The following is a 23836-nucleotide window of genomic DNA, read 5'->3' on the forward strand; positions in this document are numbered from 1 at the left end:
TGTCAGTATAGTGTTACTTCTAATGTGTGGAGCTCCACAGATACATAGGTTTCTCTTCCTTGCATACATACCAGTTTTTGTCCTGACAGGACTTCCAGTAGTGCCATCAAGATTTTGCCATCTTGTATATCCATAAACAAATCTCTCACTTTCAGTGGAGGTTTGCACTGTGAAGTAAGAAATGAGGTAGCTTTAAAACAGCCCTACTTGATGAGTCACTGTTACTACAGGGAACTGGAAGGAGAATTTTACAAGACAGGGATACTAGAAATAAATCTCAGCCTGCAGGAAGAAACAGACAACTCTTCTTCACATCACTGGCAATTCTGCCTATAAAAGAAATAAGATAAAACTGAGACATATACCCATGTAACTGTGATCAGAAAAGGACTTATCCCACATCTCATTCCTTTCTCCTCTGTAATGTTTCTGGTGGTGCCATTCTATATCCCACTATTTTCTTTAAATAGCAATGTATTGTGTCTTTCTTCTCAGCAAACTCCTCCAGAGAGAGCCATCTCTCCACTCCACTGAGGTGTCACTCTGTGTGCTGTGAGGCATACAGTGAAGTCAGTGCTGCCCTTAGGGGCAGTCTCAGCTGCAGCAGTGATGCTCCATTTAGATGTTACTCGCACCTGTGTCCCGAAAGAACCAAGTCATTTTATTTCTGATTGGGCAATGCACTACTGTTTCATTAAGTGCTGCTTCTGGCAAAATGAGGCTGTACATTTTTATCTCTAGTCTTTAATCTAGCCAAGAGTACTAAACTCAAGTCAACGCTCCATACTGAAAGAAAGAAAAGTAACATTCATTTCAAGATTTAAAAAGCTTTGAGTTTGAAGGTTTCAGACTTCTTATTCAGTCCTAACAAAAACAAGAACCACCAGAACTCGTAGGATGTAGACTGCCCTCAACTATCCCATTACCAGAGCCATCTCCTCTCAAAAGATGACCCAACTGGGATGGCATGCTCTAAGAGTGCACACACCATACTACAAGTTTCCTAAGAAGGTATATGAGGAGGCCTTCAATGCTGTCTATAAAATAAGTGAGCCTCTCTGCATACAGAAGTGCTTCTTCAAGGATAAAGGCAGAAACCATCTCCCTCAGAGGGTGTCCTTGTGGAATCACCTGTAATTAGATATAGCTTTAGCAATGTTCTCATTATTTACATGGATGTGTTTGTTATGCTAGTTCGAGGAAAAAAAAAATACTGTAGCAGTAAACTTTTGCCCTTTCTTCAGAGAAGCACTTTTCTTTATTGAATGAGAGGAAAAAAATTTGTATGTGCTCCAGAGAAAACAATTCACCTACCCACAAAATTTCTAAGACTTCATATGTTTGGCACAGATGAATTAACAGCTCCCTACAGCCATTTCATGATCTAATTCCTTTTGCAAATGAAAGAACTTTTCCACAGTTACATACTTGACAAACCTTTTTGACAACTTTCAAATTTATAGCTCCAGAACCTAATTCCCAAAGGAATCACTTACAAAACACTGTCTTCATTCTGAGAAACCTTTGGGAGCAACTGATAGTTCAAAGATTACCAACTGGCCTTATTCTGATTTTCTAGAGAGATTGAAGATCCTTTTATTCTTTCAGTAACATTCACTGCATAGTAGTGGTCTTAAGCAACTACATATTTGATGCTTTTCTTCTACAAACCTTTTTTGCTTCACCATGTTTGAAGCCCAATCTCTTCACAAGAAGCACACAATCCATACTGCAGTTTAACTCATAGCCCAAACTTAGTTCCTGTCTGTACTCTGTGAAATTTAGACACAGATACTAACAGCACTGTGAAGCCCAAACTCCAGTCCAAGTTAGGACTGTTGGTCTGTCTCATTCCACGACTGCACTAAGCATTGCTTCTGTCTCAGTAATTCTAAGACTTATTCTTTCCTCTTCTCATTCCCAACAACAGGAAAACCTTTCTCTGGATACCTAACCGCTCATGAGAGTTAGCACTTATCTACTACCAACAGGAACAACAAATTGGCTTCAATAGTCATATTACCATCTGATTAAGAAACGATTATACTTCAAAAATATGGGATGTCCAAGAATTAGTTCTCTAACATAATTGGATATGTAAAGATCACATCATACAGGCCTTTGGAAAACGAACAACAAGTAATTAATGTTTCCCATCTGGAGATCTGGGACAGAGCCAGGTTCTGAGGACTGATCTGTCTTTGGCCACTATGCCTCAGATACTGAAACTTCCAGTTGTGTGGAACACACAGCAATCATCCTCTCAGAGCAGCCTAAACCTCAATTGATTTTATGCGGCTATGTGGGGTTCTACAGGAACACGCAGTCAGTAGCAATGTAGACACAAAGGTATCTGAGATGACCTAAAGCCAGCCCAGCATTCACTGAACCTGAAAAGGAATTTTCATTCATACAGAAACATGTTTCCAGCTTCCCCTCATTCTTCTCCAGACCTCTTCATATACACAGAAATCCCCTTGGATCACAAATTGTAACTATTTTAAAATATATTAACGTAGTCTACTTCCTAGTGTGTCTTTGTATCTCAATATCAAGACAGGCAGTCTTACCTTTCCCAGATGTAGGTTTATCCATCTTGTAAAGGTCCTCTTCTGTACATTTTCCCGTTCCACTACAAATATCAGAAACAAAACACAGCACTTAAGTTTCCAGAACACAGCACACTTATAGGAAACTTCAAAAATTTAAGCACAAAAGAAGTCAGAATTCATTGGAGGCCTGCAAATAAAACAAATATATTCCATAACAGGAGACACAAGGCCTTCATCCAGGCACGAGCTATGCACTAGTAGATGCATTCTAAACTACATAGGAAAAAGGTTCTCTTAGTTTTGCAGTCTTCAATGTAGCTTTTGAGAGCTGAGTTTTAACGTGCTGTGCACAGCTCTCCAGTGATGTTAGATTCTGAGTCGGTGGTTTGACCCTTCAATTTATGGGATTATTGTCCTGACACCCACATGCAAATTGGGCTGCTGTGGATTCCAATGTACTTAACTTGCAAGCACAAGGAAACTGGACCACATTAGTTAACACAACAATTTGGTCTTCAATCTTATGAAAGGAAAAGTTGCCTAAAAACTCGTCTTCCCAGTCTTCCAACTAGTGCATTTCAAATTAAAAAAAAAAAAAAAAAAGAATCAGAAAAGTCTCTATACTGATTAATCATTTTATTTATATTGCAGTAAGACGAGAAGCACTTTTGACTTGCCAGAAGTGCTGTACGCTGGGAGCTGTACAAATAGCTCTTGTGCCAGCTGAAGAGTTTTTAATCACATGTGCCATTTCCTGAATCCATTTCCATAGCAAACTACAGCAAAAGTGCAGGGGGAGTCATATTTCTGACTAATCTTCTAAAATAAAAGAGTAAAGTATAAATTTTAAATAAATGAAGTAGACTGACAAAGTGATATTTCATTTTAGAGACAATTATTCTCAAGTGGTTCTCCAATTTCACTAGAATTAAGGAAATCTGGCAATTTATAAACAAAAAAACATTAAAACTAGTTATATGCTGTATTTCAATCTACACATAGAGCATATTGAATATATTCTAAAATCATTTCATGTTTCCTCAGCCATGCAAAAATAGCTAACCCATCTACTGGGAAATCACGTTCTGTATAAGTCTGGTTTGTTTTTATTGGTCAGCCTAATTATAGGCTAAGTAGCAGCTTCCGTAAATCAAATTTTAATCTTGTTCTTTTTGATCATTTTAACTGAGGGGTCAGTGGCCTCTAATCATATATATGATTGTTTTCCTTATTTTGATGTATTGGAATAGAGCTTTCAGCATGAATTACATCTATCACTGATGGCCACTCGGGCCTTCTAGGTCCTCTTATTCCTGTAAAACCTGATTTTATGTAAGATGGTTTAAAAAAGTCATTACCCTTTAAGTGCTTCAGAAAACATGCAAAATGCCAAACTAATTATTGCTGTTGGCTTTTCTTTTAAAATAACTTAGAGGAATCCACACAGATTTGAAGCAGTTCTGTACAAATTAAACTGTAAATTATATTAGGGTTCTAGAATATCTGTAAAAATACCCACAGCATTTACTACCTACAAATCTCAAAATACAATAAACCATGAGACGAGTCACATCCTTCTTGGGCTTCTCTCCCTTCAGCACCTCAACCCCCAAGCTGCCTCTCCATGCACTCACACACACCCACGTCTGTTCAGAAGCGCCACGTGTCATGCAGAGTCAAGGGTGTAACTTCAACAACTGATCTGTTAAAATTAACTTTGGAGGGTCAGTAGAGGTTAAAGTTAAGCCAGATCTGTCCCCAGATATGTTGCTTTTTGTTTAAATACACGTGTTGGTGAAAAGAGGCAGGCAGCGCAGCAGGAAATGGGGCTGCGTTTGGGACTCCTGGATGTCAGGGAGGACTGGTTGCCTTACCAAATGGGATGGCTAGACAGATGTCCAATGTCCACCAAAATTGAAAAGGAAACACAGGAGAGTACACAGAAGCAAAAATAATGTCTTCTAATGTGTTTTCTAATTTCTACAGAGGCTCGGTTTCAGCCAGGCCCTCTCTCACCAAACACTTTGGCGATTTTTTATTTTCAGGGTAAATAAGGATGCAAGTGAGAGCCACGTTCATTTAGATTGCCTGTACGACAGAGGACACTGTGGCTCCTAAATTTGCTGCAGAAATTCTGCCATCGACATAAATTAGAGCTGCACATATGCCTGAAATGATGGGCGAGCCGAGCTGGTATTACTGCTTCAGGAAGTTCACACACCAAAAAATAAACCAGGCACACATGGGAGAGCACTTGTGTATATATACAGATTCCTGAAACTACTCAGCAAACCTTTCAAAAGCAAACAGGCTCCTTCCAATAAGAACAATGACTCTGGAATAGACACTGGTTCTGTACTACTCTAAAGGAATAGTAACTGAATGGGAAGGAGGAAAGGGGAGAAAACTTGTTTCTAAAATCCCTAAGGCAGACAAACCCCTAATGCATGCCATCTGCTTGCCCATGGAGTTAATGGGAAAAGTTCAGAGCAGGCATTTACTGATGTATGCCTTTAAGTGCTGTTCTCCAGCTCTGCAGACCTCCCACTTCTGATCCAGCCCCTCCTCTCTGCAGCCTTTTCATTTGTGAGGATTGTGGAGACTCTATAAACTTTATATAGTTTCTATAAATTAAATGGAATCTTTTTTTCTTCTTCACACCTACTTTTGTATAAAAGTGAAGAAAATCATTCAAGTCTGAAGTTCGTATGCTGTTGTATATAGTCTACTGAAACTGCACTGAGTTTACTGGGTAGCTAGAGAGCAATAACACCATTATAAAACAATAATTACACATACCATATGGCTGGTCTGCACGCAAATCCAGTGCATTATGCTGGAAAAGGAGGATGCCTACTGCGAGGGTTGGAGGCAAGGATGTAATGCTAGAAGGCAGTAAAAAGTTAAGAATTGCTATTTCATTTATGCTCTGCTCAGATCTTGACATAAGAGACAAAGATATAAAGAGGAATTTTGACCACCACACAGGAAGTAGGTCTTCCATACCCTTCCAATAAGCCCAAATGCAGCATGCTTTCAGAGTAGTCTAAGGTTTTGCAGAGGTACGTGATTTTACTGAAGAACACAGGCTCTGGGACAGACATAATAAATGAATTGTCCCACACCCACACCGTCAGTAAGCAATAGCCACCGCAGAACCATCCCGCATCTTTTGTGATTCAAGAGATATCAGAGCATCAGTACTATATGCTCACCCTAGTGAGTCTGCAAATAAATGGTCACAAAAATACGTATTCTCATTTGTCGAACCAAATGGAAAACATTAGTAATTTGTCAGAGAGCAAAACCAAGCTAGTTTAAAAGACCTCTTGAGCAAACTCAAGGCTAAGTTGATATGGACAAGATAGTTCAGCTGGTTCCCTTTGTGGCACTGTTTCCCACTAGCCTAGGAATTCCTCAGGCATATACTGCCGATGTCATTTCTTCTTCCTTCAGATCTACTCAAAGGCCACTGCTCTTGCAATACCTACAAGAAGCCAATCCCCAGTCACTATGTTCAATAGCGAATTGAAGATAGCAAACATTGATTTGTTTTTAAATACTATTTATTATGATGTTGTAGAACCAGTTATGAACAATCCTTGGAGGCACACCACCACAGGTCTGGGCACATGAAGGAACCAAGAAATGTGGAAACTGATTTGAGTGCAACTCTTGTCATTGTGTAGTTACATAGCTTCAGAAAATTGCTTGATTTGCATGTATGGATATTACTCGCAAAGCAGCAGGTCATTTAAATTTGTTTTCAAAGCTATTAGTATTTAATTCAAGATATCGTCAGCAGATGACATTCAAACCTGCATAACAAGCTGGCTTTTAGATTCACTTGCTACTTACCTACAAGATATCTTGTTAACTACCAGTGTTATAACACATACAGAAGCGCTCTTTCTCCTTCCTACCTGAGGTTATAACCACTACAGATACAAGATCTAGCTGTTATTGATATTAGGCAAGTTTTCAAGAGGGTGGTGTTGGCCACATAACTGTAAAGGAGGATGCTGGTTGCCCTTGGCTCCAGATGCAATAACTTTCTGGGAAAATCATCCCACATCCACTTCATCAGAAACCAGTGCCTACCGCACAGCCAGCTCTTAGCCTTTACGGCTCTGGAGCTAGCAGAGTTATCTGCCAACACCACAGATCAGGAGAAAGTAGCACATCTCATTACACAACAACAACAAAAACAGCAAATATATGATATTTATGATATTTAAATACCACACTCCAAAATGAAACTTGTGGCTCAGATAGTCTCAGTCTTGGGAAATAGAATACCAATTCCTTTCCTTCCACCTTCCTCACCCCCAAAACCCAGCTCACACAGTCAAGCAATCAATAAGCCTCTAAAAAACACATTTAGAACAATCTACTTTTGAACCACCCAAACTGTAGGCCTCCAAATAAAATAACAGCTGGATTTTAAACTGGGCTTCATGGTGTTCCTACACAGTGGCTCAGCCTAGGTATTGCTGATTACTAATCACCACGCAATCAAGGTGAACCAGTATTCATGTTTTCTCTGCAAATATAGTGTTCATGAAGGAAGTCAGATTGACATCTTCAAAAATGCATTTTACCTACAACTGCTCATTTGCTGCCCACAGTGTGTGAAACCTTCTTGTACTACTACCAGGCCTTGAACACTGATGAGTGTTTCCAGACACGAAAGCCCGTGTTGTTTTTACACATAATGACGAGGCTGCTAGCAACAGCATTAGCTGAGAATTTCCTGGGTTTTTGTTTTAATTAGGTGCCTCTATCATTGTGTAGATGCAGACTGATGGCATCGAGTAGCCAAGCTGAACTACTGCTAAATCACCAGATGCAGTGTGATGTCCAACCAAGATCTGCCTCAGTAAGTTTCTGTACAACATCTGAGACACATGAATCCTACCTAGCGTGGCATTCTACTTTTTGCCTACAGAGGTGCAAGAAACTGCACGTGTCATAAAGGCTGTGGCATTATTTACAATGAGCAGTCAGACATTTGATACAGGATGATGTTAGGTAGAGGATGTTGCAGAGCAGCGTGATGTAGGGCAGGGAGAAGTGCGATTAGATTTTCTAGCTGTGACTGGTTCATCCAACCAGTGGCCCGAGTTGGAATGAACACATTGAACCACTTAATCTCCGTTATGTGTTTTTACAGGAGGATGAAAAAAAGTAGCTCACAACGTGACTTAACACAACATGCAGGAAAAGCATTCCTCTTAAGTCTATATAATGCAGCTACACTGCCCAGTAAGTACTCAGTATTCGTAGAAGTACTCAGGAAATCTCCGTATTCGTAGAAGTGCAAATTTTAATGGCTTAATCAAAGCATAAGGAATAATTTTATCCAAATTGCCCACAAAATTCATTTTATAAGCTTCTGAATTCCTGAGAATTGTATACTTTCCTTGCACTTATGAATCCCCCAAACAGCTTAGAGGATTAATATATTTTTTTTCTTTTTGATCTATGTAGGGGTTGAAGGCTTTGTTGTGTACCATATGCCAATTTAAAGTAATTTGGAGCACACGAAATATTAAATCTTAAAAATTCTGGTTTTCTAAGGGAAACATTAACTATACTATATAACATGAGACTGCTCTCAAGTTACCTCCTATGAAACAGGGCCTCCAAGTCTTCCAGATGAAGTTGTTAAGTTAATTGTTTGTTGAAACTGACCCCTTTATTAGAATCCTTATTAAATTTCTATGGCAGGCGTTGAAAGCTTGAGGCTTTTGCTTCCATCAAAGTTGCAAATTCCCAGTCTTACTTGTTCCAAATTCTTTAAAACTCAGGTTAGTGCTGCAGAATACAAACCTCACAGGGTCACAGGCATGACGTTTTCATTAGCTGCAGCTAAACAGGTTTCTTTCAATTTCTGATTATAGCAAAATATTTACTGCTGCAGTCGGTATATTAGGATTACACACACCAAACAAATATTGCAGGATGAATAGACCTCTAAAAAACTCTTAGTACTTCAATCCTCCCAATGTCTGAGACAGATGTTCCTCTTACCAAAGCATTAGGTAGATGAATTTACTTGTAAATTCTACTAGGTTCTGGAAGAGAAATCCTACATAAAATATTACTATCAAAGCTGATAAAATGGCTTCCAATGAGAGGGATTTATTTTTCCCTCATGAAAAGTAATTTGATGGTGGCAGATGGTAAAGATTCCTCTCCCCGCATCCTTTAGCCACAAAATAAACATCTTTGTTCTGATGACTTTTCATATGCATGGAAAATGTTATTGAACAGATTACAGAATTTTTCATTTACTTACTAGGAATACTCTTATCAAACAAAATTTGACATTTTTCAATAAAAAAAAAAAAGGAAAAATATGGTTCTGTTCTCAACATTCTGAGTGAAATAAACATCAGTGTTTACTGGGAATGTTACTGGACCCCACTAAGTAGTAATAAAGCTAACTTCAGTGGCTTTGGAATTGATCTAACAAGTGATTTAATCATTGATCAGGCAAAGCGTTCTCAGACTGTGCACACCACCTGTTCTGTACAAGGAGCTTAATACCTCCTTCTGTACATGAAAATAAACAGGATTTGCTGTTACCAGCAATGGCTATAAGGAACAATGCACATTTACAACAACTTAATTTGAGAGTTTCTTCTGGATTAGAGTTCACTGTATCCTCCTGCCTTTGACTGTACTAGAATCAGGTTTTACAAATATTTCACCTCCTCAAACTGTTCCTGGGAATATTTAGGCTCCTGTCTCCATAGAGGGCAGAATCTCCAACTCTCTGCCATTGCCAGCGTGCTGAGCTCTGCTTTGAAGGGAAATGGTTAACTTCAGTTTCAACCTCTTCTTACAACTTTTCTACCTACTTGAGTATACCAGGTCTGATTCTCTTCACGTGCTCAAAGAAATATCAGGAGCATCCTCCTGAAAGGGACATCACTGGCATCACTGCACTCAGCCTGATACCAGTTAACTCTCTTGTTAGGGGATCAACTCTTGAATCAAATTCTTACCAACGTGGTTTTAGCAGCACTGGCACAACTGTTTCCTGCCTGCTGACATGGAAAAGAACACTCATTATCCACACCAATATCTGCGCCAGCAGAGCTAGCAACTAGATAACATGCTAAATCAAAGATCTCAGTGCTCATCCCACAGTTCCTAAGAAGAAAACAGCAGCAGCTTCCAGAAACCATCCTACCTGAACCAAGTATGAGCTAGTCACAAAGTCCAGTCCAGCTGCATCTCCACTGCTCTGCATTATTTGTTGTGGCAAATCTAGAAAGTCTAGATGGTAAAACATTCCTTATTATTTATACTTTTTCCTTCCGGAGAGGAAAAATATCCTCTTGGCTACTTAATTTTGTTGAGACATCAAAAGCAATAAGATATTCTGCTTTACATTAGCTCTGACGGCAGTGCTAAAGCCTGAATAATTTGAGATGAGCAAAGAATCCCAACAAAACTCACACTGTGAGTCAGGGTTGCTTGCTGGCATTCAGAGTCAGACCAGCACCAGAGTGCCCAGATTCCTTCCACTTCCTACACTCATCAGATAGGACTAAAAGGTTGGTGATTAACTACTTGAGTGCATTTGAGAACATAGTATCTGCACATGTGAGCAGAAGGAACACAGGAGACCAGCAATATTTCCAGTTTCAAACAGGAGCCCAGGGCATCTTCCCAAGGTGCTTCACAGGAGTCAGTCTAACACAGAATTTCAGCTCATGCAATTAATGGCCAGGACCTTCAAAGAACTATAGTTTGGAACAGAAGGGCTGAGGAGACAACTGACAGAGACACCTAATTGTGTCTGGAATTTGCCTGTAACTGTGGGAAATCTGCCCTTAGAAGACAGCAGTTTCATTATCTAAAATTGGCTAAGGAAACTGCAAACAGGGTTTGACATGGAACAATTTTGCAGATGCCATGAAATCATACAGAACTGCCTGCTGGGTGCTTGTGACTTCTGGATCTACCTTTTCTGCTTCCCCCGCTGTACCCAAACAATTTGGGACATTAACCAGCCAGCATATAAACCAAACCAAGAAATGCTCATGATGTCTTCTCAAAAGGACCCAGCACTGGAAGAGGTTCAGAAGCAAAACTTAATTACTTGTGTGCAGTACTGCAAAACAGAATTAAAAGCTAGAAGGAGTAATCCAATGCACATGCCACCAAAACACTGCTATCCTCAAGAAGGGGAGAGGCTTTGGATGGATCTCCATAGCGAAAAATGTGAATTAATCACTGCATCCTGCCTTCCACTTTTTCATCCTGTCGATGTCTGCCATCAAAGCTACTAAGCAACACAGCAGAAACAGAGTGAGGAAGCATGGTGGTCAGATGAATATTAGAAACAAACAGAAAAACATGCAGCTCTAAGATCAAAGGCTTGAAGAGATTTATGGAGATTAATATTAACTAGCACCAAATCCTGTGGCTTTAGAGGAATAAGCAGATGCTTTGTCCATCGTGGGCCAGACACATGATCTGAAGGAGATGGTATGGAACAGTTTTGGAGAAACAGAGAGAAAAATGAAACCAAAAACATCATGTAAGAGATTGGAGGTGCACTGCAATGTGCTGTCTTGCAGAGCAAGCAACGACCATTTAAAAATGGATGAAGGTAGTGTGAGCTGTTAAAATTAGATTAAAATGGCTAAAAAAGATGAACTGCAGAAGACGTCCTTTTTGAGATGCATTGCAGATGTAAGAGGTGAGGTATGCTTTGAGAGAAGTACACCTGCGTTTCCAGGGAAAGGGTCCTTGCTGCACAAGTTGGTCAAGGATGGCAAAAATAACGTTTGTAATTCTCTATTCTTTGCAACTCTTTTTCCAAAATTCAATGAGAACACCACAGAAACTACGATAACTCATACCTTCTCCTTCATGCCCCACAGGAAACATCCACAGAGAAGAAAATACAAACATTTAAAATAATTTAGCATTAATTTCTAACCATATGTTTATGTTATATTCACAGACGCTTCCAGATGTTTTCAGATCTAGAATTTAACAGACAGGCACTCCGGATGTACAGTATTACTCATTGCAGGACAATCTTGTTTCAAACAAAACACTGTCACTACTCTGCTATACTCCCTGTTTGCACAGTATCTTCAATCCAACCAGTGATCCTCCTTATCAGAGTTTCACATCCGTGGGGACAAAACATAGCACCATTTCCCATTACCAAGGAGAAAATGGGAGCACCAAGAACTTCAGGGACAAACATTTTTTCCCTAAGGAAGAAATAAATTGAGCAACCCCAGAATGGCCAGGACAGGTCTAGCTTAATTTGCAGGTGTTGAATACCAAAAGGTGGAGGCTCACAGCGGACTGTGATGGAACATGAGCAAGGAACCAGCTACTTATCACACATGCATCAAACCCTTCCTTTAATACATCTAGTGGTGCATCACGCCTTTCCAAGAGGCAAGGGGAAAAAAAAAAAAAAAGCTTATGGAAAGAACACGTATTTTATTTCTTTGAACTGTGTTCAACATGCATAACGTTCTCTCCTGAGATGGATTTAAGCGATATACTTCAAAATGGAAAGCAGGCCATTTTATTTGCTTTGCTAGCCTGTACTCAGAAGAGAGGTAATTAGAGACTCCAAAGAAAGGCAGGCCTTCAAATATATGTCATACTCCATAGCACAAGAGGATTAAAAATACTTTGAAAAGAGAGAGAGCTTCTGTCAGAGGGTCCACAGAGTTTCTGCAGCCCTTTGAATCACGTCTTCTCTTATTTTTCTTTTAATGCCAATTCCAACAATTTATTGCCAGCTTCCTCGTGCTTTCAGCCACTCCCTGAGGCTATTGGTGCATAAGAAGGAACAGTTCAGGCACAGCCTGCTCAGTGCCACTTCACTCCCAGCTGCATGGTACAGAAGCGTTGTTTCGCATACCCTTTAATACAGTTCAGAGCAGCACTGCCAGTAAGAAGCTTAGCAAACATTTTGGCCAGTGCAAGGAAGGGCATCAAACAGCCTTTTGGCAGCAGGACTGCCCTACTGTGTACATGAATCCTTGACTTGGGAGCACTTATTGTCTAAACACCATCAGATGAGGTCCCTGTCTTGCTGATACTACTTCTACACTACCTTGCAGCTCTTGCCTCCAGCCAGAACAACAGGATCCTACTTGCTGTATGTTCCTTATATTTCTTATCCATTTGCCACATCAAACAATTGAAGGTTGTGCAATGGGAGTGACGTAGAGCACGAAGACTGACAACATTCCTGCTGCTGTAGGAATCAGAAGAGCTCTCATCAATATGCATCCATTCTGTCTATTTTTCCTGCCGTAAGAGGCACATCTGCCACTTTCAGCACAGAGGACTGTTGGTACCTGCTGGATATGGTTAATACTTAATACTTAATATAGCCACCGCCTTTATAATTGCAGCTATTTACAGAACTGGAGTATACACCTTATTCAATAGAAAAATCACTATTCATCCTCCATTTTACTTCATCCATGGGACGTAAGATGGACGGATGAGCAACGAAAGAGGGCAGTGAGTACTGTTTTCATCTGTTTTCAGGTCTAAACACTTGAGCTCCTTAAGGAAAAGCCAACTTAGCTTCACAATCCAGTAAGATATGAAAAGACACAGCAGCAGCAGGAAGGCTGCCCTGCATGCAGCCTCTGGCAGGAGGGGGCAAGTCAGCAGCATCCTTCTACCAACAACACTAAGATTGGTTGTACTAACATGAGCATGGACAATTAGTTTGGGGTGGCAGAAGACGATGAGATGTCTTCACTAAGGTCATGACTATGTTTACAGGTAGAGACTTCAAAGCTGCATTAGTTCTATGATTTATCTACTTGTATAAGACCCTTACTCAAAATTTATCCCTGAATCTCACAGAGCAATAGTAGAACTACATCAGAGACACTTTGCCTTCACGTGATGCTTCAAGTTGAGAAGCTTTTGTAGATGGTAAAGGCTTATGCTTAGCAATCAGTACTGCACCCTGCTCACATCATTCAGTGACTTCTTAGCTAGGAGAGAATGGTCTGATGAGGAGAGGCTTAACTCTTAGGAACAGTTTCTAATCTTCACAGCTATGTGATTAGGTCACAAAATTACCTACAGCAAACCCTACATTTCAGAAATCTGAGACCTGACTCATGGGTTTTGAAAGTTTGAGTCCATATATTTCCCAGTGTCTGTCATTCTGGGCTCATAGAAAATACATTATTAAGTATTCCAAGGACTCCGCAGGTCTGAAGTGTGCATGGCAATAAGCTTCATCAAAGCACTCACCAAACACATGGTACAAGTGAAGTCAAATGTCAAATCAAAGAATTGAGTAATCATGAGTAAAACATGATCATATAATTATACACTTCCCCTCGGGATTAGAAACACAATGAAATCTTCACAGAGAAGAAAAAAAAAAAACAACCAGGAACATAATTACTTGATGCAGCCTCTTGCATGGCAACAGAGAAACACTAAGTCTTCAAGCGAAGAAGCTACCTTGAAACTGAGGTATCATTAGAAAAAATAAAAGGACTCTTAATGCCAAACCGTATTTAGACTGCGCTACGACATATTGCTAAGAAGGTCATGTATACAAGAGTGTGAGCTCAAAAGATGAGAAGAGCAGAGAGAAGTAGAGAAGAGCTCAACCAAGGTCTTAAAAGGAATTCCTTTACATTCTGCCTATACTTATCATCTCTAACACAAGAATCATCCAGGCTTTGAAAGGGTCTTGAAATGAAACCCACACATACTGACTACAAAGGCACTCAGGCACTTCAGCCAGAACCATGTAGCCAGGCTCTGATATGTAGAAAATAAACTACTCACAGGACAATTCTGGTGATGCATCTATCCACAACTGTCAGAACGACTGATCAGTAAGATTATTTATCCTGTCGAGAAACCTGATAAAAGTGTGTCACTCCTAAATTAACTTGTTTGCAATTCTTTAATATTCAGTCTCAACATAGTTGTAAAGACAGCAACATCTTTTACCTATTCACGCTATGATACTGGAAGCAACTGAGGTGTAACTGAACTCCATCACAGCAGTCCGTTCTTCCTTTATTCACAAATGTTATTTTCATAAGCAAGTCACTGGAAAAGTCAGGATGGGACTCTTGTTTGCTGTAACTTCACTCGGAAAAAGAGCTAAATTTCTCATTATTATCCTTTATTTTAATTTTCCATTAATAATAATGGTTGCAACTTAGCTGTAAGAATGGCTTTGAAAATATAACTCCACTGTTTCAATTTATTTCTACAGCTGCAGAATTAAATTGTTTAACTTTTCTTTCTTAAGTGGATTCCCTTTGGCTTTGGCTCCTATTTAATAAAGTGACGAGCTTACTGAAAACAGCCTTTGCAGTTTCAGTGGATTAGTATGGTAAAGCCTAACTTGATTGAAAAATAACTTCACTGCATGTTGTTTTACTGCCAGTCAGCTCACACTATTGACCACAGCTGTGCCTGGCCACCAGACCAGTTGTTTCACTTCTTGTTTGTTTCCAAAGGGTCAGCAATAGCAATACCAATAACATGCACACTCCTCATTTTCATGGTGTGTACAGAGTAGGCAGGAATAGCCTGACTGAAGACAGGTTGTCAAAAAATGTTTTTTCCTGCTTTTCTGGAGATCTGCAAATAACACTGATGATTGAGGCAAAAGCAAAGAAGGCAAGTATGAACCAAAGACAGCGGTATAATTATTTACAAGGAGATACGCCAGATGAAACATGAGGGTAGAAGTTAAGTAGGAAAAGCTTTTCAGAAATCCCTAAGCACGTAATTTAATCAGGATTTGATGCAATGACACCATAAAATGCTGCACACCTCTCCTCAGGTCTGGAGAGCCTCTATCACTCACTCCACATCCCACAGCGCCCTGGGGACAGCTGGATCTCACAGAGACTCCTTGTGACAATACCCAATGCTAAAGATAGGCATCACCATTTAGCTTTTATTTGTCTGTAAAACAAGAAGGCTTAATCTATAAGTCAACTTTATTATGACATAAATAATAGCTACTGTGTTCTTTTAGCACCGAGAAGGTTTAAATTCAAAGCTGTTTCATGGACATTCACATTAAACCTCACACATGTGAGCAAACACAGACTTTAGCATTAACAGACAAGCAGCAAGGAATCTGGGCCTTTAAAATCCTCCAAAGTTTATAAGCCTCTCTCCTACCTCATCCAGATAACTAAAAATGCTACGTTTCTCAAATACCCCCTGTATTGGTTCATATGCCTGTCCTGGAGAAGTATCCAATTTATTTACTTCTGTGTTCACTGAGTATAGGATTCTTATAGCTTAATTAGCTATAAGATAGGATTCTTATACCTTAATTATATATTTTTTTCTTTTATATACCTCCAGACCACTCTTTCCATTAAAGAAAATTAAACTGATAAAATCTAGTCTAGAAATACATTTACATAGCAAGAAGCTTATTTTTGTCACTGGCAATGTGCAACCAAGAAAAAAAATGGAGTTTCTAAATAAGTGCATTACAATTTTCAAAATAATAATAAAAATGGAAGTTAACAGTCTTTGTGATTTCAACAGAAATCCCCATTGAGAAGAATGTAGACTTTGCTCACTGACTCAGCATCATAAGTCTTCTACTGAATTTGTCCTGTAAGGAAGCTGTCAACAGGTTAAAGGATGAAACCGTGGTTTCTGGAGGCAGGGCTACTCAAAGGAAACACATTGGGCAGTACAAACTGGCCCTTTCCCTTTGGATTTCTATAAGCTTCATAAATCGATCACTGAAATTTTAGGAACAAAAATAAGAAATTATCATTATATTGAATTTACATACGAGCTACTCTTAATTGATTTGTCTAATGACACACATGAAGCCAAGTTATATCTCGAGTCTTGTTCTTGAAGTCTCATTTTGTATTGTGAATAAGGACATGCTTAGAAAGCTCACATGTGAGTGCAGTTGCTATGCAAGTAACAGATCTTTAAACTGCAGCTTGTGTGGGCCCTTTTCCTAATCAAATCTGCTGAGATACCGGACTCTGCAGTTAAAATAGGTTTTACCATACAGGCCTGAAACAGATAAATCTGGAGCAGAATGTACTTGCTATAAAAAGTAGAGGAAAAAAAAGTCTTCAAACTTACATTTGTCCCAAGAGTCATATAAAATTTCATGTCTCAGGGTTGTCTTCTAGAGAAACTAATGTTTCCCTGGAAACATGTTTCTAAATGCAGTTGCTCTACCCATCTCTCCTACTAACAGTTTGTTCTTCAAGCACAGAGACAGGCTAATCACTGCTGAGTTTGTATCCCTGAAACTTGCTTGCTCTAGTCAAATCTCACAATTTCTCAGGACCCATCTATTTTTAATGACCGAGAGAGCAACAAGAGTCACCCATGGTCCAAGATACTCCTTAGGAGGAGCCCTAAGGCGTCTTTGTCCTCTGGTACAGGAAAGTAGATGCAGTCCTGTTAAACAGCCTTCAAATCTCAGGCAGCTGGTGCTTGAGCCAGCACCACTGGTGCTCCAGGAACAGAACTGCACCCTGACTCTGCACCATCTCTGGCACACTGTAGCATCAATTACTTATTACAGAAGGACCTGGAGCTGCCAGCTGAGCTATGAAGGAGCTCTGAGAAGCTCTTGGGAACTAATAGAGCACATCTGTAAAGCCACCATGATACTTGGATTCAGGAGATGGGTACTCTCTTTCCTCAGGCATTAGTGTCAGCATTTGTCTGTCTCTTAGTTTCTTCAAGAAAAAAAAATAAAAACAAGAACATAAAAAACCATAAATGTTGATGAATTCTTCACTGTGAGAGCACAAGAAGGAGCTGCGGATTTCTAGTCCCATTTCTGATTACCCTGCATTGAACTTGTTGCCAATATCCACTACAGATGTGAGGCAGTGCTGGTCCTGACATGTTTTCTAGTGTGATCTCCAAGCTGCAGTGTGTTTGGCAGAGTGCTTGCTATTTCATGTCTTTGCCTAAGAAGAATCAGCTCTGAAAAAAGGTGGGTGGATGATACCAGCCTTTGCCCTGTCTTCTCTATGCTTTACCAGAACAAAGGTGCTGGAAGACATCATGCTGATCTCTGTGATTACCTACCTGGCAGATGGATTTTTTCAGTTATAAACAATTCCAATTATACAGTATTATTTGATCTGAAGAAAGACAGACTTAAGATTTGACATATATATGACATATATATTTTTTCTGTTTATGCAAGGTCTGTAGGATTAGGAATGGCACTGGGAAACTAATTGGTTGTTGTCCCTCCCAGCAAAAGAACTAAGTGGTATGAATTGAGAATATGAGGAGGCAAGTTTAAAAACAGAACTAAGGGAAGACTCTCTTCATGCACAGTATAGTCAGTTAGTGGAAGACTTCATAGCCAGTCACTGAGTACTCAACACATTTAGTGAGGGCCTATGTGGAAACAAGCTCACAGAAGGGAAATCCATCCATGTTGACTATATATAAAATATAAATTCATGGGATGGCAAGGAGTTTGGGTTTCGTTTTCTTTTCTACTATTGCCCATTCTGTCCAATTCACAGTAGAACATCCACCCCTACAGACAGTGAGATGATTGTTCCCATACAGAGACATCAACTTACAGTTGTTTTTGAATATCTAACCCTTAGACAGAGAGAAACATTTTAAAAAGGGGAGAGGGGAAGGAGGACCTGGATGAGACAACACTTTTGGTTACCTACTTGAAGAGTTTTTCACTCACTTTTGATGGTAAAAAGTAACAGCCCTTGTTAAAGCCAATGACATTATTAATTTAAAATTACTTAACCCATTTATGAAACAGACAGCCTTGTTAAATCACTCGTCTGTTAATAAAACAGCCCTGAAAAACTTCTGCAGTGTATATTTTACAGGGTGTAGCTATCACGGAACCCATGGGTGGGAGAAATGTATTGGCATCCAAAGCTGGACACACAGTGGAAAAACCCCTACGGTAAGCACAAGAACTAAACAAATAGGTCTGCCGTCACACCCTGAAGGTTGCCACCACCCAGCACTTGCCAGGGAAAGCACATTCCAGATTCAGGGCCCTTCCTTGCTGAGAAAGTACTACCACAATTACTCCCAGAAACAAGTCTAGGCCGTCAGGCTACAGATCTCTCTATGTGAAAGAAAAGCCAGGAAAAAAAAAAAAAAAAAAAAAAAAAAAGGAAAGAAAAGGAAAAAAAAAAGGAAAGTGACACAAAATTATTCTCAGATAGGTCACCATGCAGAATATTTTTAGACTAAAATCAGTCTGCTTGATGTGAACTAGAATTCAAAGAGCAGTTACTTTTTCCTAGCCACAGAGTGAGCACTGTTTCACTGATGCTAATAATTGCCCCACAGAAATCAGAAAATGACATATTTGCTCATTTTAGGTCACTGCTTTGCCTTGGGCTGAATAGAGTATATGAACACCCTTCTTTTTCCCCTTCCTTCTTCAAGGAGAGACTCCTGTACTACACTGTATGTTTGCTGAACAGCTAGGAGTAAGGACCATGCTGTTTCCTGACATAGTAACTCCTGAACAGGCAAGACCACCATTGTATTTACTTGCTTTTAAATGGAAATATATCAACTGAATGTATTTACAGGAATGTAGCTTCCAGTAGTGTCAGCACTTAATGCCCAACATAACTGCCTGTGGTCCATAACAGCATCCTGGAAATTTGATATAAAGTCTGAGCAGTGAAGTTATCAGTTAAATACTGAGCTAACAACTCAACTCTGATGAATTCTCCCAAAGTGGTGCTATATGAGAACACTCATTTGATTCAAGGCATCTTATTGCTGCTTCTGTACTTCTCTGACAATAAATAAATAAATAAATAAATAAATAAAATAGCATTTCTTAACTGGCAATATTTAAAGGAGTTAAACCTGGAAGGGATCAGAGAATCTAAAAGGGATCTGGGCTCTTACTGAGAGACCAGTTCAGTCCCTATGAGATGTATCTCATGACACACACTTAAGGTGCACAGTCAAGATTTTTTTTCCCACAAAGCTACCTGTGTTGCACACTCAAGGACACGGATCCTCCAGTGCATCTGCCACACCACTTGCAGTTTCTTGTCAGGTACTTCTAATGCTGTAGTCCTTAAATCTCTCATGATTTGCACTGCCTGAATACATGCTCATCAGCAGTTTGCCAGGGCTTGACACTCCTTATCTACTTGAGACACAGAGGTGAGGAGGTGGAATTGTTCCACACCAAGGAACATGGTCAGCAAAACCTAGATTCTGGAAAAGACATTTCTTTAATAGCTTATAGTCTTTCAGATCAATAGGAGTCAATGGCATATCTGAATTTTCACCATCAGTGTGGCAGCATTTGCCACAGGGCTTCACTTTGGCCTGTTCAGCAATATGGCCATGGGGTGCACTCTCCCTCAGGGAGGGAATCACTGACTCACACTTTGTTTAGACATCCTTCCAGTGCCTGCTTCAAATTGCACCAAAATAGTCATGAAACCAAGCTAATGTCTGTAGCTGTCTATACTCAAGAGGCTCATAAGTGATATCAGGTGGCTTGACTAGATTTGGTAGCCAGTATGCACTGGCCTGGTTTAATCCAGCAAAACCCTCTGCAGCAAATGAGTTGTCATTACAAGAGGCATCAGGCATATCAGTCCTCAGAAATGGATAATTTCTGTCCCCTATTCAGTAAGTAGTTTTAAATGAAAAAAGAAGTTTCTTCCAAACCTTACAGACCAGCAAGGTCTAATTCAAACATCCACATATCCCCTAGGTGCCCGTTTTTAGACATATGTCCATGTGCTCCATTTCACTACCATCAGTGTCCCAGATCACTGTCCCAGATTTGCATCCTTTTGCTGATTCTCCTCAGTGCTGTAGCCAAACTCACTCCTGATGCAGGCCTAAGCAGTCCCTCCTCGCTGAACCACTCATCTGCACAATTGCAGGAGGCCCCACAGGGACAGCAGGGCATCAGTGTGCCCCATTGGCAGCCTCAGAAAACCAGTACTGCCCCCAACGGGGACTTCTGTGGGACTGGGACATGTGTGGTGCTGTCCTCCTGCCCTTCCATGCTCCCTTGTCCTGACATGCAATGAGGATTTTTACTTTGAACTTTGTGTGTCATTGTCTAAACTACACACTGTGGATAAGATGCTACATTTTCTCTTTGTTAATCTCTTTGAGCTCCTTTAATTGCAGCCTGGAAGCTTCTTCCACACCAGTGGCTGGTATTATTTTACCCTTTCCCAGAAGAGTTCAACTGCCTTTGCCATTTAAAGGCATTCCTCAAGGGTTCAAGCTGTTCCTCTCAATTCTTCCAGGAATACAAAGTCATGTGTTCCACAGATCATCCCACCACTCATCTCTCTTCTGTTTCTACAATCAAGTCAGAAGAGACTGTACCAGATTTGCATCCTCCTCTCTGTACTCAGGGTCCATTCTTGCTTCCACATAACAAACCGGCATTTTTTTGCCCCCCAAAGCCCATTTTTCCATCCGTTATGCTGAATATGTATTCTTTCTGCAAATTCTTACTGTGCTTTTCCATTTCTACTCTTAATTTGCTTAACTGACAACTTCAACACTGCAAACCAAGTACCAAAAAAATACCAAGTTTCAGAAAAGATGAGCAAAGCCTGGTTTCACAGAGATCCAGGCTTAGATCTTAGAAGAACAGACTGAGGAAGCATTGCAAGGATCAATTGTATCTCACACCAGTGGCTCCTCCAAACTCCTCCGCTCTGTAACTTGTGTTTCTTTCTCAAAGCTGAATGCAAGTTCAGCACTCTGTGTGCTTTTGCATTGACATGATACTTCTTTGGCTCTATTTTCCAGCTTTGATCATTTGACTTCCACTAAGAACATTCTTTTACAACAATGTGACAAAAAATCATCTCCTTTTATTCAAGGTGAAGGAAAAAATGAAAACCATAAGCATTTAAACTTCATTTTTTTCTGCATACGTGTGAAAACTGGGTAGAAAAGCAAGCACAGCAGACCAGTGCTGTAAATAATTCAGGGACATGAAGAGTTTCTGTACAGGAACATCTACAGAAGCAGCATTACATTTTAAACTTTTCAACTAAACATTTCAACAATTAGCAAGCTGCTATGTCTGCCATTTCATTTAAAAAGCTGCACTGTCATCAGTTTGTGCATTACTCAACTAAATGCTGTTTATTGAAATTTTCAAAAGGTGTACTGACTTCCATTGTAAAAATTTGGGTACGACTCCTTAATATCATTATCAGCATAATGGGGAGCTTCTGTCCCCAGATGAGGAAAGCATAATTGCATCAAAGTATGCATTAAAAAGGGCCATGCAATTGTGAAGTGGTAGAAAATTACTTTCCACGCCAAGAGGATTCTGGGTCGGAGGGAGGAAGAGAGAGAAGGAAGGATTTTTTCACATTATTAAATACTAATTCACAATATTAAGTATTATCAGTCTCTAGATTTTCTCTCCGTATCAGTAGCAACAGATATTTTTGTAACTCCAAAAAAGGAATATCCAATCCAACTGAAACATTACATTATTGCTCATTGTGTTTACAGTTATACTTTGTTCAAAACCAGTTTCAAAACTGCAAAGTATACTGCATTTCAATTATAAGAAATGAAGAAGCCTGTTGAATTTTTAACCATTTTATTCTCTCTACCTGTCAGAAGGAACTTTTTTATTTTTTTAATTAAAAGAAAAAAAAACAAAAAGAAAAAAAAAAGAAAACCAATCCTGCTAGTTGCAAAATATCTCTACGCTGCAAACAGGATATAAGCCCTACAGCCATGTTTGCAGACAGAGGCCTTAGACTCCTCTCCTGGCACACAAACAGGAAAAGGAGATAAGAAGCTGCCACAGGGAGAGTTATGGTGCTCCTGGGACAGGATAGATTCCTAGTGTACCTCCTGAGTCTGAAGCAGTAGAGATTTCAGGGTCACCTACACACTAGGAGCCCAAACAGAATACCTGTTGTTTAAGAAACTGTTGAAATGACTCACTGGATTTTTCTTTAGTAATCTGCCAGAATTTTCTGTTAGATTTTTTAATCTGATCATTCCCATCCTCTTTTATCCCCTTGCCAACTTAGTTTTCATGCCGCACTCTGAAACAGCTGAACTATTTGATTAATGTCTTCAGAAGGAAAAAAAAAAACACTTCTACACTTACCAAAAACATGCCTTGTGTTTTGACAATTATTGATGTTTCCAAGACACAAAACAAGAAAAGCAATTAGGGACAGTGTTTTTTTTTTTTTCCATATGCATTCAATTTCTATATTTCCCACAGTAATCTTCGTCCAAAATTCTCCAAGCTAAACATTCAGACAGGTATTCCTAACATTGAGTTGAATCCGTAGACAAGAGTTTGCCTTCTAAAAGCTATGCAAAACAAAGTTCATTTTCAGTTAATTTTCATTATCTTCAGAGATAAACAGTAACTTAATAGCACAAGCAGCAAATAACAACACTATGTGTAGTTCAACAGTACAGTAAATCCATCCTAAAGCTTGAAGAACCAGATTTTTTTTCAAAAGCCACATCATACAAAATGCTGAACTAGTGTAAATCTATCCTATCTGCTTTATTATTTTAAACAAGTTGCAAATCAACTTTGTATCACCAAGTTTGAGACCACATCAGTTATTGCCAGGTCTCAGGCAAGTGGCACATAAGGATAAACCAAACATCACCTCCACATTCCAGTGAATTCATTGAAGTATTGTGAGCCCACATGTGATATGGATCACCTCTGTGTTGCTTTATCATACAATAACAACCTACATTGAGCATCAATGAGCTAAGTAGGTAGAATTAAAATCCTCCTTAGTTTTAATGGGTTGGGACATCTTGAAATGCCTGCTGTATGAGTTAGGCTATCACCAATTATTCAGAGTACCACGTTCTGGCATCAAGCATGAGGGAGAAGCCTAATACAAAGTCTGTTCTTGGTTCATCTTGTATTTTAGCAAAGATAGCTGCTATCCAACCCAGGACAACCTCAGACTTGCTTTCATATGCACCACAGGTACCAGAAAAAAGAATGAGAAAAGCATATTCTGCATGTATCTATTTGCCCAGTATTCACTGTAAAAGAAGGTCTGGAAGCAAAGCTAAAGCCTTATACATATCCTGCCTGGGAAGAGCCTGGATCAGAGCTTATTCTCAGGGGAAGTAGTATCTCAAGGAACGTAGTAAGAGAGAATCTTTAAAGACAAATAAGTTGGATCTACAACTTTCAATAGAAGTATCATATTTGAATAGGTTTCTAACTTAATCACAAGTCATTCAGTATTACCTGG

At 39.6% G+C, this 23836-nt stretch overlaps 1 protein-coding gene across 2 annotated transcripts in view; it reads right to left on the minus strand.

Annotated features, from left to right (window-relative positions):
• Nucleotides 1-23836, minus strand: part of CLMN (calmin) — a 70029-nt gene that overhangs the window by 19329 nt on the left and 26864 nt on the right. For both annotated transcript variants that reach the window (XM_046942044.1, XM_015287775.4), the window contains exons 2-3: nucleotides 2571-2632; nucleotides 72-167 (exon numbers count right to left, since the gene is read on the minus strand). In XM_046942044.1, the coding sequence (XP_046798000.1) occupies nucleotides 72-167; nucleotides 2571-2632 (158 nt within the window). The remainder of the gene's footprint in view (nucleotides 1-71; nucleotides 168-2570; nucleotides 2633-23836) is intronic.

The sequence above is a fragment of the Gallus gallus genome, chromosome 5 (assembly GCF_016699485.2).
Source record: "Gallus gallus isolate bGalGal1 chromosome 5, bGalGal1.mat.broiler.GRCg7b, whole genome shotgun sequence".
Classification (NCBI taxonomy): Eukaryota; Metazoa; Chordata; class Aves; order Galliformes; family Phasianidae; genus Gallus; species Gallus gallus.